The sequence below is a fragment of the Episyrphus balteatus genome, chromosome 1 (genome assembly GCF_945859705.1).
Source record: "Episyrphus balteatus chromosome 1, idEpiBalt1.1, whole genome shotgun sequence".
In the NCBI taxonomy this organism is placed as follows: Eukaryota; Metazoa; Arthropoda; class Insecta; order Diptera; family Syrphidae; genus Episyrphus; species Episyrphus balteatus.
Window position 1 is genome coordinate 5,139,218 of NC_079134.1, and position 14,645 is coordinate 5,153,862.

The 14,645-nt window shown below is 32.9% G+C and overlaps 1 protein-coding gene across 1 annotated transcript; it reads right to left on the minus strand.

The window, feature by feature from the left end:
* Positions 1 to 13,104: 13,104 nt before the first annotated feature.
* Positions 13,105 to 13,776, minus strand: LOC129906592 (uncharacterized). The gene has a single exon (XM_055982404.1). It carries the CDS (start codon positions 13,774 to 13,776, stop codon positions 13,105 to 13,107), a length of 672 nt encoding a protein of 223 aa, XP_055838379.1.
* Positions 13,777 to 14,645: the final 869 nt, after the last annotated feature.

Here is a 14,645-nt window from a genome sequence, read left to right on the forward strand (position 1 = left end):
TATAGTGACTAGGAAGGTGTTGTTTTATGTTTTATGGAAAAGAGTTTTTTTGTTTTGTTTTTTGTTGTAAATGGTAATGACTTAAGTGTTTGTGGGAAAAGATAAGTCACTTTTAACGTATATTTCTTAAATATTTATAGGTAAATTATCTTGTAGGACTTTTGAGAGAGATATATTTTATATTTACGATGAAAAGTTTATAGCAACAACGAGTTTTTCTTTTGTTTTACAAAATTTGTAGCAAGATATTATAAACTGCTTTCAACTTGGAAACAGATTTATTGCGTCAAAATTAACAAAGGAAAGAGGTAATAAAACTGAACGTAATAAGTTTAATAGTCTGTACTATTCATTAGCTATCTTGAAATGGATTTTTGTAATTTAATAGTCTTTACCATAAAGACCTATTTTTTGAAATTCAAATTTATAGAACTGAAGGTGTAGGCTTGGGTTTTAAAACAGCAGAAATTATATTTCTAATGAAAATTTATGGAGTAGGTAATTGCAGCAAAAGGCATATCTGAAGTTATCTTACAAAGTTTTCCACCAGAATTGGTTTCAACTGGACCTTCAGCTTTAAAATTACAATACAAGGAGAACATTTAAAATCTAAAAATTACAAATTTATTTCTGCTAAAAACCATACAACATCCTTATGAAAAATATGTTGTTTTGCACAATTTACCCTTTTTTTGAGTGCAGGCCCCAAACCTAACTAAGGCCCGAGTAAAAATAGAAATTGAATTTTTAAAGAAAAAAATAAAAAAAAATCTTGACCGCTGCACCACAGCTGCACCACCGCCGCCGTTTGGCGGAAAATTTCGGTGCACTACCGCAGCACCATTTCATTTTGTATGAAAAATTCGCTGCACCATGAAAAATAATTTTGGATTATTTAAAAACAAAAAAAAAACACTACCGACGAGAAGGAGATTCGAACCCGAGTATACGGAGCACTTTCAATTAGAAGTCCAACTCTTTAACCACTCGACCTTCAAGTCATGTTTGTACGAACTGGCAATTTGTTACTTAAGTCAAAATAACTTTCAAGGCGACTTTAACATTTGTGTAAGTACGAGAAAAGAATTTTTTTCATTCAAAATGAAATGGTGCGGACGTACCAGTCGTGGTGTGGCGGTGGTACATCGATTTTTTTTCATATTTTTTTATTTTTTCAAAATGAAACGGTGTATAAGCGCTGCGGTTTAGAAATTTTTTAAATGGTGCAGACGTGGTGCAGCGATGGTGCGGTGCATTGGAAATTTCGGCTAATAGTGCAAACATGGCGCAGCGTAGGTGCGGCGGTGAAAAAGTGCTGCGGACGTGGTGCAGCGGTGTTGCGACGGCCTAGGCTATAGTAATCTTCAATTATTCGTTTTCAAATACTAAAGTCAGATAATTTCAGCTTCAAATGTATTAAACCATTTTCATCATTATGTACCTAATAATAACATTTTTTAAAATTTAAATTTAGCTGTAGGGTAAAGGTAATCACACAACAAAGGTACGTACTTTTTCAACCGGCCATAAAATCGTGTAATTTTAATATATATAGAAAAAATTCTGGTGAATATCTCTTATTGTTTGGGTGCACACAATTTTTATTGAAATTTTAATATTTTAAAAAACTTTAAAAAAAGTACGTATACGCCAAAGTGAACATTTTTGTACGTATATTATTTTAGCAAAAAATTGTAAGCACAAAGCACAATCTTCCTGAACCCCATGTGGCTTCACGCAACTTATGCTTGCTACTTCAAGCTTAGTCCTAAAGATTGTGGATGATATTGATGATTTTTAATTTTTTACAGAGTACCAAAATTGAATCAGTGTGCATCATATTTTTCGAATCCTTCTTTAAGAAGAAATGGTTTAAGAACGTAAAGCTTCGGTCTGTAAAGTCTATCATAAAGTTCAATTGTTTTAACTTACACACCTTTTCACAATTAAAATGAAAAACCAACAAAACAAACTCAAACATTTTAAAAATTATTATTAAAGAAACCCCGAAAAGCGAGGTCAATGCTATAATTGGACAACAAAAGTCAGATGCTGTCACTTTTAATTTCAAATAACATTAAACACAACGACATCGGGACAAGAAAAGGGAAAACTTTTAAACGTGAAATAAGCATCATGCTAAAAAGGATACAAAAATAACCTTGCCCGGAGATTAGTTCTTTTTAAAAAAGAATAAACGAACAGAAACAAAAAAGAAAACAAACAGATTTTTGAATTTCCATTAGCTTAACTGGGTATCGTTGTGTCCTTTCAAGGATCTGGTCGACGGCTTTGAAAATTGAAATTTTTTGTCCTCTCCGAGTTTAAAGGTGTTTTTTTTTTTTGTGTGGACATTGGACATAGACAACAACGAAAAAATGGAAACAATTTTACACACCTGTGGATTTTCATTAAAAAAAAACCCTAAAATATTATTAAGTTCTTATGAAAATTACACTAAAGCACAAAATGAACATTATAAAAAGAATGAAACGAGTCCTCTCCTAAAAGGTCACACACATAAGAGCGTGTTGTGTTCTTGTGGTAATTCAATATTTTTATTATGACACTACACCGCCACAAACGACAACGACACCAACAAACCCTAAAGTACCTAATCAAGGACCTCTTCTATAACCAATTCAAATGCATATATAAACATCCATTAGGCTCTTGAACCTTGCCTTTGGTGTTTGGCGTTTCACTATCACTTTTATGTGAGAGGATATTTAAGGCTCTTTGGCCTCCTACCGCACGTTCATTCGTGATGTTTGTACATAAAATAAACAGTCGTCTATTGTCCAAACTCCCCCCAAACACTCACAAACACCCACACACAAACAAGCCATAAGCATCACACTACTTAAGTGGCTAAAAAGGACGTTCGATTTTTCTCTGGCACAATCTTATCTCTATTACGCCCCAGAGGCGGACATTTCCTTCTGTTTTATTTATGTGGAGTAGGATGGAAGTACTTAAATCAGCCCCGGACGGTAGTTTATGCCATATAAACGAGAGAATATCCTTGTGTTGTATATCCCGGAACTAGGACCAAGACCATCAGCGGTTTCCAAACGATTTGTTGTGTTCTTTATGCTATTGTCAGCTGTCAAACGGGGTTATTTACTTTTTGACATCATATCAAGGATAACCGGCGGCGGGCGGCTTAAACAAATCATAAGTGTCAGCTAGAGCTGCAAGGATTGGGGATTTATCGCGGATCATGGTGTAAAGTAAAGGACCTGTCTTCTTTGTTATACGAAGTAGTTAATAGTCTTTGATAAGAGACAGGATATTAGTTTGTATGTAAGGACGATGAGATTTTATAAGGCTAAAAAGGACTTTAATGATGTTGTCATTCATGTCGGAAAAAAATTCAAAACTAAAAAATTTTACTCCTATAATAATCATATAAGTATTGTATAAGACTCCTATAAGAGAAAAACTTACTTTTCACTTTATTTTAGGTAATTTTTTTGTTTTAAAAAACTCTTCAATTAAAAATTACTGTCAACTTAACAAAGAAGAAAATTTCTGATTTCTACACTAAAATGTCAAAACTAAAAAAAATTACTCCTATAATCATCATATAAACATTGTATAAGACTCCTATCAGAGAAAAACTGACTTTTTCACTTTATTTGAAGTAATTTTTTTTGGGGAACAAACTCTTCAATTAAAAAGGACTGTCAACTTAACAAAGAAGGAAAATTTCTGATTTCCTCACAATTGTCAAAATCAACATCATCATAATCATAACTTCCCGAGATACTTTTACAAAATTACCATTTGATTTGCAGCAATCAACTTGCTACAATTTTATTCCCCGCGCGAAGGATATTAAACACAAAAAAATAAAATACAAACAAGAATTCATTACTTTCAGTTTTACGCCCGCAGAATTTTCCAGTTTCCACCCCCAAAGGAAAATGGTGTCTTCGTGAGTATAGCGCCGCAGGATGGTTTTGTTATATTCTTATACAAAAAGCGTGGCAAGTTCAAGGTATTTTCCTTCAAGAAATATCTAAAAACAAAAGAAGAAGAAAAGAATACAAAAAAAAAAATCCATCCTTGAATATCCTTGACGGTTTTTTTGATTTTATTTCTTTCTTCTTCAAATTCAACGAATTAGAAAAGATACACACTTTTGTAATAGAGAGAAAGCAACGGTAATTGATCTGTTTATATAATGTCAATTTAATTGGTGCTCCTTTAAGTTTTTCTCTTCTCTCCTAAACGTCTTCCTTGCCATCCTTCCCTTAAATAAACTAAATGCGATTATTTTTGATTGAAGTAAATATTTTTCTGTTTACATTTTATATTTAGAAGAAGAGAAGACACAGAAGATGATATACAGAATAAATTGAGTTCTGGTTAATTGAATACCAAGAAGGCAGACAATTATGTTTAAGTGTTTTTTAAGATGTTTGGTTTAACAAAATGAAAGATACAAATATTTTTTTTTTTTAAACAACTTTCAAGGACTTTTCTACTGAAAAAGTTGTTTCACAAAGTTTGAAGGTAGCTACATACTTTCAGATAAAGAGGAACAAGACTCAATTTAACTAATTTAAATACTTGTCGGAATTATGGAGGAAATTTCATTTTAGTAAAATATTCTTATGATGTGGAAAAACAGTGGAAAATGTATTTTCGTAAGAAATAGTGGGACTTTAAGTCCTTAGAAACATCAGACGTTGAGATTGTTAGTGTTACAGCCAGGATTGTAAAAATATCAATTTAAAAAAAAATGCATTTGCATTAAAAAAAAATTGTATTGCAACTGAAAAATATTTGCATTTGCGGTTTACGGACAATGATTTTACGTGATAACGTAGTAAAACAGGTTGTGTGCTTTTGTTTAAAATGAGTCAAATGAAGCGTTTATTTATTTCAAACAATCATAATTTACAAAAAAAAAAAACTAAAAAAAAATTACCTTTTTTCTTTTCTCATTATATTATTTTTTTTTATACCATTACCAAAAAAATAATACCATTAAAAAGCCAAATATTTCTTCTAAAGAATAAAACCATTTTTTAATTTTTAAAATGCGCAAAAGGATTAAAATTTTTTATTAAAAACAATAATTTCTTTTGAAAAAAGTGAAAAAATCACTTCCATCACCCAAAAATCCAATTTTTTGATATAACAACCTATAATAAATTTTATACCACCTGAAAACTCATTTCTGCACCTCAAAATATATATATATGGATCATGTCTGTTAGACATCTACAAAAAGAGCTAGAATTTTTTGAACTCGATCAATTTTCATCAAAAAAAGCAAAAAAAAACATATAATTTTTTGTTCTCACGCTATTGAATCAATTTTTTTTAAATGACAACCTATACAAATTTGTATATCATGTAAAAGCTTATCATTTCACCTTTCATATGACGTTTCGATCTTATTTCTGCGATGCCTAGAAAAAAAGTTAGAATTTTTTAAAGCCAACCATGTCGAAATTCCAAACTGAGATTACGGTACTTGCCACACTGGTGGCTATTCATGATCAACAGATCTCCACAGGTGTTTTGAATTTCATTCATTTATCTGTTGAAGAAAAAAGAAAAAAACCGTTAAAAACTTGGGACAAAAAACCCGTTATTCGGTCAAAAATAATTTTAAAATACCAATTTTTTGCCCATTAAAAATAAAATGGCCACTGCTCAAAAAGTGTCGTTTTGAATTAGAATTCAACTTAGCTTTTACGTTCCAAATGACAGCCCTTACTCAAGCCCTTTCATAGCTAAATCTTGAAATATCTGACATTGAATACAAAAATCGATATATTCAATAGACCGAAAAAGTGGTTGCGGATAAATGAACAAAAAACTTTTTAATTCAATGCAAGAAAAAAACAAACAAAAAAAAAAAAACCAAACCATTGGTCCATCAAGAGATCTCCACTGCAATGATTGTTGACACCAACCCAAAAAAGGATATAACCGAACATAGGAACAGGACTTTTAATTTGCCGCAAATCTCTCTTATTTTCCGTTTGCTTTTCATCTCCCATTCGTTCTGTCCTCTACGATCGACCAACTGTGTATTATAAAGGAAAAAAAAAAGAATTGAAAAAAAAAAGTTTTTCATTATTTGCTGCCACAATACCCACAAACCCTGAACGCTGCCGAACGCTGCTGAACGAATCATTTTTTCACCCCCCCTAAGCATTGTTAATTCAATAAAACTGAACAACGCCAACGCATTGCATTCGCTAGTTCTATTGCATGGAGGAAGTGTGAGTGAGTGTAGATGGGTTCCATTATATAAGGGTTACCTCTTTACCTCTTACCATTGCCTTTGGTATATTTGCTCTAAAAAGTATGCAGCAGAGCACAAGTTAAAAAAAAAAAAACGACGAACAAAAATTAAAAAAAAAAAAATAAAATCAATTCGTGGCATTTTTAGAACCTTTAATTGCATTTCTTTGCTGAAACCGCATTTTTATGGGTTACCCTCCATTGTATAGTGAGTTTGAGAAGGAGACCACGGCAAGAGGCAGTCAGCCAGCCAGCTAGCACCAACCCTATAACAAAAGTGCAAGAGAAAACAAACAAAAATATTCCGTTTGCATTTCTTAGGGTTGAGGTAGTATTCTTCACCACCATCATCATCATCGCCCAACTCTCTGATTTAACCCGCCTCAGAATGTGGGTTGAGTTGTCCGGGGATGAGTTGGGTGGAGGTTCGTTATTGTTGCGGTTGAGTGATTCTAGCTTGTCTGCGGCTTGACTTTTGGTTAAAATATTTTTTTTTTTTTTTTTTATTTTCTAGCACACGATAATAATTTATGTTCACACAGAGTGCCATAACTGGCGCATGAATGACGTCACAAGGGCCACAGAATGGTAAAGGGGTGTTGTGTTGGGATGACTTTTGGAGAAGGGGTTTGAAAGCCAATTTGCGCTGATGAAACGGAATTCCTTTCCTGCCATCTCGCTCTCTGTGAAAAGTGTAAAATTATTGTTGTATGCATAAAAAATAATACTTCTTTGTTCAAAAAAAAAAACGAAGGCCATTCGAATTATGGTTTCAGGTTTCTTAAGTTTTGAGTGTAATTAGTTGCAGAGGTGTGTTTTTTTTTCTGCTGGTTACTGGTAAGCTTTGGAAGCAGTGGCCCGTTGAAATGATAGAAATTTTGTACCTGTGTATTGTTTTTTTTTTCTATTTTTTTTAATGAGAACAAGAACAAGAAAAAACAATTGTGTTTAGGTTGGCCTCATTTTCATAAACAACAAACAGAAAAACACACATAATTGGCTTCAATTTATTGTTGGAGAGAGCACCTACAACTACACAACATCGAAACGAAATGAAAGCAATACGAGGGTAAACGATCAAGAATCCTTTAAATTTTTATTGTGGAACACCAACATAATAATAATAATTATAACGACCCTCTTCCAACTTAGTTTTATGTGAAGTTTTGAATTTTCGTTATGTCCTGTCTCTGTGTGAGGTGAGTGATGGTTTTTGCAAGCATTCGGAATGGGAATATGCGAGAGAAAGTTGGATTATTTCTGGTCGATGAAGTTAATTAGATTTGATTTGTGTTTAAAGTGGATTATGCTACCGCCCAAGGCTGCTAATAAACACCACTCATGGTTAATCAAGAAAAGTGTTGGATATTATAGTTTTGTATTTTTTGAAAGTTAAATAATGTTCAAAGAGGATATTATTAACAGCTTAAGGGGGCTTTAGAGTAGTTTGTGGGTATAATTATATTAAGTATTTGAAATTTTGACACCAATAAAATATACATATTCGTCCCTAATTAGGTAAATATTATAGATAAGGAAGCATTAAGAAAAGATTACGGTTAAAATAAGGGAGCATACCTTAATTTAAGCGGGTTTGGATTCATAACCTGGAGTTACAGTCAATTCAGGGACACTTTTAGCGGTCTTTTGGGAGAATTTATGTTCAATTTATTTGAAAACATTTTCCCGAGCTGCGATTTGAACAAAATCTAGCAATTGCGAAGTCGTTATCCTGCACATTAATAGTTTTGTAACAGCTTGTTTAGTCGGTTGTCGTGTTGTGGTATCTTCCAAGCAAAACTCAGACACAAAAGGATATTTTAAAATAGTAGTTTTATTGAACAAACGAAGATTAAATAACACTGGTCTGCAAAATTTAACTTTTTTTTTCTCCTTCAAATAATTTTTTGATATTATGAAAGATTAGACTTTCCTGAATTTAAATCTGGTTTAAGAAAAATTCTATCAGGTACCATTTTTGTAAAAATGATTTTTTAAAAAATGTGGGTAGTTTCTAAAAAATCAACCTTTTAGATTTATTTGAACTCGTGCTAAATTAAAACTATTTGTAGCATTGAGCTCAAATTTAGAGGACTTATTCCTCGTAATATGGCCTATCGATTGACACCAAATATGTCCTTTTACATTAATGTTTACTCATATTTTAAAATACTAATTTATAAAAAAAGCAGAAATATCGAAATCCTTTACATTTTAGTAAATCCAACATGAACAAAAACACCTTAATTAAGGAAATATTATGTAAATTATCAACGCCCATTATATTTAAAAAGTCTAATATGTAGAGAAAACCATAATAAAATACATTAAACAAAATTTTTACGTGTTTTGTAATTTTATTCTTTTATTTATTATTATTGTAATTTTCATTCGATAAACTGCCTTGTAAAGCTTCAGATTTGTTTCTCTTAAAGCAAAAATTATACTTTTCTTATAGTTTTTGATGTGTTGAGTTAGAATCCGAAGTCAAAACAATTCTATCACGTGAGGATTTTAAGATATTCGAATTAAAGTATCACAAAATCAAGTTTTTTCTTAGAAAATCTCAATAAAAACTACTATATTTCACAAACCAGAGCTGACCGAAATTTTTTGAGTTCGGATTCAAAATCAGCACACTAAAGTCCATTAGAAAAGTATATTTTTGTTCTAGGGAGAAAGTTATATTAATTTTTAGAGATCAGTTTTTTTATGATAAGATATGCCAAACCTACTAAACTTACTTAAATTAAGATATCTCGGAGAAGAAAAGAGATATTGAGAAGATTGAAACTGAATTTGAAAGAAAAAAATAAGTTCTTTTATAAACCGTAACAATTTTAATTGAAAAATATTACATTATGCTAAAATATTTCTTCGAAAACAGCAAAAAAATGGGTTTTTGAGATTTTCTAACAGGAATATCTAAAAAACGTGACGTGCTAGATCAATTCTGACTTCGGATTCGGAATCAACATACAAAAATCCTTTAGAAAAGTATAGTTTTATTTAAAGGAGGATTTCCTTGCAGACCAGTGTAATTACAAAGTTTGGTACTACTTCTATTGAAAGATTATTATTATTATGGTATTCCTTCCCTTTGCTATTATGCGGTTTGTGTTCCGCAGTTATTACAGAAGGCGTAAGGCAACACTGTAATAATACTTTTCAGAAAAGAAGCCAAGGATAAGAAGCGGTAAGTGTTACCTCTGTAGTATCTTGACTCTTTCCTGTTCAAATCGAAAGTGATTTAATTCTAGTTTCGGCTCTCCTTTTATAGCCAGAAAACAATCAAAAAATATTAATTAATTAGGATATGGATAATGGTCTGGATTCAGACTTGACCAACATCCATTCAATAAAATTCAAGTTGAAAAATTAAAACACGAAAGCGTATCAAAAAACTAAAACAAATTATTTATTAAATTTAAAGAAAACAAGATTATTCTATGAAAATCTAAGAACGAATCATAAAAATAAAATTCTTAATAATCAAATGAAATTTCAAAGGTCGCTACGATAGTTAATTTAAATAGAGTGATTCGAATACATTGATAAATAAATATTGATTTGAAACTGAGTGAAATGAAAATTTTAAATAGTTAAGTAAATGAATGATAGTTATAATATATGCATAGCTGCTACATACACTCCCCCTCCAGAATTATCGTTAGATGAAGTCGGTGTATTTTTTTGGAAAATGCACATGTCTTCCGATGCGACTCGTGCATGGGTTTTGATTTTGACCTCCTATCGATGACTTAGTGTCTTTTTGCATTATCGAAGATTTTTGTTTAGGAAAATTTACTTTTGATGATGAAGATAACTTTGGTATAGCTTGTTCGTCTTGTTTGGATAAGTGAGCTGCTTTAAGTCTATCTATGCTGATTTTCACCACCCTCTTGCCCATTTCAACATCAAAATTTTTATCATTGCGATTTAAGACTCTGAATGGACCATCGTAAGGTGTCTTTAAAGGTGGTTTGACTGTATCATCTCTGACAAAAACATGGGTACAAGATTTGAGATCATGTTGAATGAAGGAGTTTTTCGAAGAGTGATTAGAAGCTGGAACAGTTTTAATATTTTGAATTGCTTTTCGGAGATTCTCAACAAAGTCGCTTTCAATGTATTCATCTGTCGGATTATTGAAGAATTCTCCTGGTAATGCGAGTGTTTCGCCGTAAACCATTTCAGCTGGTGTTGCTTTCAGGTCTTCTTTGAAAGTTGTTCGGAGTCCGAGAAGTACGATAGGTAAGCTTTCAGTCCAATTACTGTCTGTGTGGCATTTAATAGCAGTTTTCAAAGTTCGATGCATGCGCTCAATCATACCATTTGCTTGCGGGTGGTATGCGGTTGTTCGAAAATGCTTTGCGCCTATTAAAATTGACAATTCTTTAAATAACTTAGACTCGAATTGCTTACCCTGATCGGTTGTAATTGCTTGAGGTACACCAAAATAAGCTATCCATGAACTAACAAGAGCTCTTGCAACAGTTTCTGCTGCTATGTCTGGGATCGGAATTGCAGCTGGCCATCTTGAATATCGGTCGATACATGTTAAACAGTATTTGCAATCTCTTGACAATGGTAAAGGCCTGATGAGATCAATATTGATGTGCTTTAATCTGCGACTTGGTACTTTGAATTCCTCTAACGCTGCTCGATTATGTTGATTTATCTTGGATTTTTGACAGTTAACGCATTTTTCTACCATCTGCTTGATATCACTTTTCATATTTGGCCAGACAAATCGTTCGGTCATCAATTTGATTGTAGATCTTATGCCTGGATGAGCGATATTATGGGTCGAGTCGAATGCTTGTTTGCGGTAGTTTTTAGTAATATATGGACGAACACGAGATGTTGAAACATCGCATAAAAGTGTAACATTTGTACCAGGAATTTCGATGCGTTTAAGTTGCAATGAAGTGTCATCTTTCAAACTTGCGAGGTCTTCGTCGATTTTCTGATCATCAGCTAATTTTTCAAAATCAATTTGTTCGCCATTGAAAATTGATTCGACTCGAGATAGCAAATCAGCTACAATATTATCTGTGCCTTTAATATGACGAAAATCTGTGGTGAAAAGGCTGATGTAATTCAATTGATTTATTCGCTGAGGAATTTTGACATCTGGTTTTTGTGTAAAGGCAAAAGTTAACGGTTTGTCGTCTGTTAAGATTGTACAACTTCTGCCTTCAATAAGATGATGAAAATATTGGACTGATTTGTACGCTGCAAGTAACTCTCTATCGTATGTGCTTTTGACTTTTTGGGACTCAGTCATTTTCTTCGAATAGAATCCTAATGGTCTAAGTTCATCATTTACCAGTTCGTGAATTGCAGCACCAATGCAATAATTACTTGCATCGACATGAAGCACGAGTTTTGCATTTGAGCTAGGATGGGCTAAGAGAACTGCGTTTGCCAAATCATGTTTGCATTTTTCGAATGCTTGATCAGCTTCTGCGTTCCATTGAATGACGGATTTATCATTTTTCTTGTTGCCTTTAATGAGTTTTTGCAATTTTCCTTGAACAAAAGCTGCATGTGGAAGAGATCTACGATAGAAATTCAACATTGCAATAAATCTTTTGAGTTCAAAAGCTAAAGTAGGTTTTTTGAAGGATAACCAAGCTTCGATTTTTTCTTTTGTTGGGGCAATACCCTCTTTTGAGACTCTATGTCCCAAAAAGTTTACTTCAGATTGGGCGAATATGCATTTCGATATATTAATTCTCAAATTATTTTCGCGTAAACGCTGGAGAACAATACGAATATGCTCCACATGGTCTTCGGGAGTCGATGAAGCGATGCAAATGTCATCAATGTATACAATTACGAAATCTAAGTCTTGAAAAATTGTATTCATGAATCTTTGAAAGGTTTGACTAGCGCTACGTAGTCCAAAAACCATGACATTAAATTCAAACAGACCAAATGGGGTTGTAATAGCCGTTTTTTCGCGATCTTCTTCGGCGATTGGTATTTGATTATATGCACGTTCCAAATCGATTACTGAAAAAATGGACTTGCCGCACATTTTATGGGTGTAATCCTGAATATGTGGAATAGGATACCGGTCAGGTATGGTAACTGCGTTAAGACGACGATAATCACCACATGGTCGCCATTTACCTTTTTCTTTTTTGGGAGCCATGTGAAGGGGTGTAGCCCATTGACTACTACTTGGTTGGCAGATGTTTTGTTTCAACATGTAATCGAATTCGGCTTTCGCTATATTATACATTTCAGGATTTAATCGGCGAGGTTTCGAAAAAATTGGTGGACCTGTTGTAATTATGTGATGCCTAACTGTTGTTTCTGACGGAGAAATTGAAGCTTTGAATGGTTGTGTTAACTCTTTGTATTGTTCTAACAACGACTTAATATTATGTGGCAAATTTTGTGCAAACGTAAAAATTTGTTCGATTTTTTTATTACATGCAATTGCACTTACCCCAAGTCTTGTTGTTGTGTCGATGAGCTTTTTTCTTCGTAGATCAACTAGCAGTCCAAATTCGTGAATGAAATCTGCTCCGATTATTGGTCGAGTGACATCCGCAACAATAAACATCCAATCCATTTTTCTTCTAAGTCCGAAGTCGATTTGAATGATTTTTGTCCCGTATGTTTTGATTGGAGTTCCATTGGCAGCAAATAAGGAATATCTGTTGTCTGGTTTGTCATGTTTGGTGGGAGGTAAGACCGAAAAGTCTGCACCTGTGTCTACAAGATATCCTTGGTTTGTTTTTCGATCTCGGATAAATAAGCGACGGCTTTCATTTGTGTCAGCTCTGTGCAGTGTCGCTTCCGATGACAGAGCCTCCTTTAGTTTTCCGAGAGGTCGAATTTTTTGAATTGGCAAGGTTCAACGCATTTTTTTGCATCCTTGCCGAACCTGAAATGATAGCGACAAAGTGGAAGACGTGGTTTAGACTTACTGCGACTTTTGCTTAAATCTCTTTTTTGTGAGCCATGCTTTCTGCTTCCACCTGGTCTTGATGTTCTTAGTTCTTCGACTTGTTTTTGAAGTGCATCGATTCTTAATAAAATTTCAGATTGGCTTCCAACTGCTGATATGTTTGAGATGCTCTGCATTTCGGCCATCGTGTCAGCTTGCTTGGAAAGTGTCGTTAAATCGCCGGAACCAATGCAAATTACAGCTCTAATGTTGTCCGGAAGTCTTTCCAACCACAATGTTTTAAGCACATCATCGGAAAGTTGGTTTTTCGCAAGTTCTTTCATTTTTTTCAGAAGCTTAGATGGATCCAAGTCACCAAGCTCAACACTGTTTATCAATTTACGCAACTTCTTTTGATCAGAGTCAGTAAATTCTGCTATTATCACTTTTTTAAGTTCTTCATATTTATTTGTTTCTGGTGGATTTCTAAGTGAATCACTGACACGTGAAGAAACATTTTGATCTAATGAAGCAACGGCGGCGTAGTGATATTTTGTTATGTCGCATTTGATGCTAGCAATGTTGAACTGCGCCTCCATCTGAATAAAAAATAGGTCGGGTTGGTCTTGCAAAAATGGTGGTGGCTTGATAGAAACACGATGCAATTCGCCGCTAACGTTTTGTCTGTCCGGGACATCATCTGGCATTTTCAATTATTTTCTGTAGAACGTTCGAGAAATTTAAAAATCTTTCTATTTTCTTCCTATGCGTACTTTTTTCAACGTCGGGGTCACCAATATGGATAATGGTCTGGATTCAGACTTGACCAACATCCATTCAATAAAATTCAAGTTGAAAAATTAAAACACGAAAGCGTATCAAAAAACTAAAACAAATTATTTATTAAATTTAAAGAAAACAAGATTATTCTATGAAAATCTAAGAACGAATCATAAAAATAAAATTCTTAATAATCAAATGAAATTTCAAAGGTCGCTACGATAGTTAATTTAAATAGAGTGATTCGAATACATTGATAAATAAATATTGATTTGAAACTGAGTGAAATGAAAATTTTAAATAGTTAAGTAAATGAATGATAGTTATAATATATGTATAGCTGCTACAAGGAGGCTTTGAATTTTTAGAAAATAAAAAATTGAAAACTTATAAAAATGAAAATTATAGTCAAAGGCGATAAAGTAAACAAACTCACATAGAAACAAACAAAACTATACAATGAAAAGATTATAAATGAATATAACATGAATAGTAAGTAAAAGGTTGTATTGAAAACTAACTAACTAATTGAAATATTTATATATTGTTACAGTTTTGATTATGTGAGGGTTGAAATAAACTCGGGAAAATGAGTTATGTATCTTTTCAAAAAGCTCGAAAAAAATCATTTCAAATTCATTAAAATATTGTTGGACATTCTTTTTAAATTGCAAAAAGATCAAACATT

What these genes read in the sequence shown, in the direction of transcription:
- LOC129906592 (XM_055982404.1), bottom strand. Translation starts at nt 13,776, where the DNA reads ATGGAGGCGCAGTTCAACATTGCTAGCATCAAATGCGACATAACAAAA.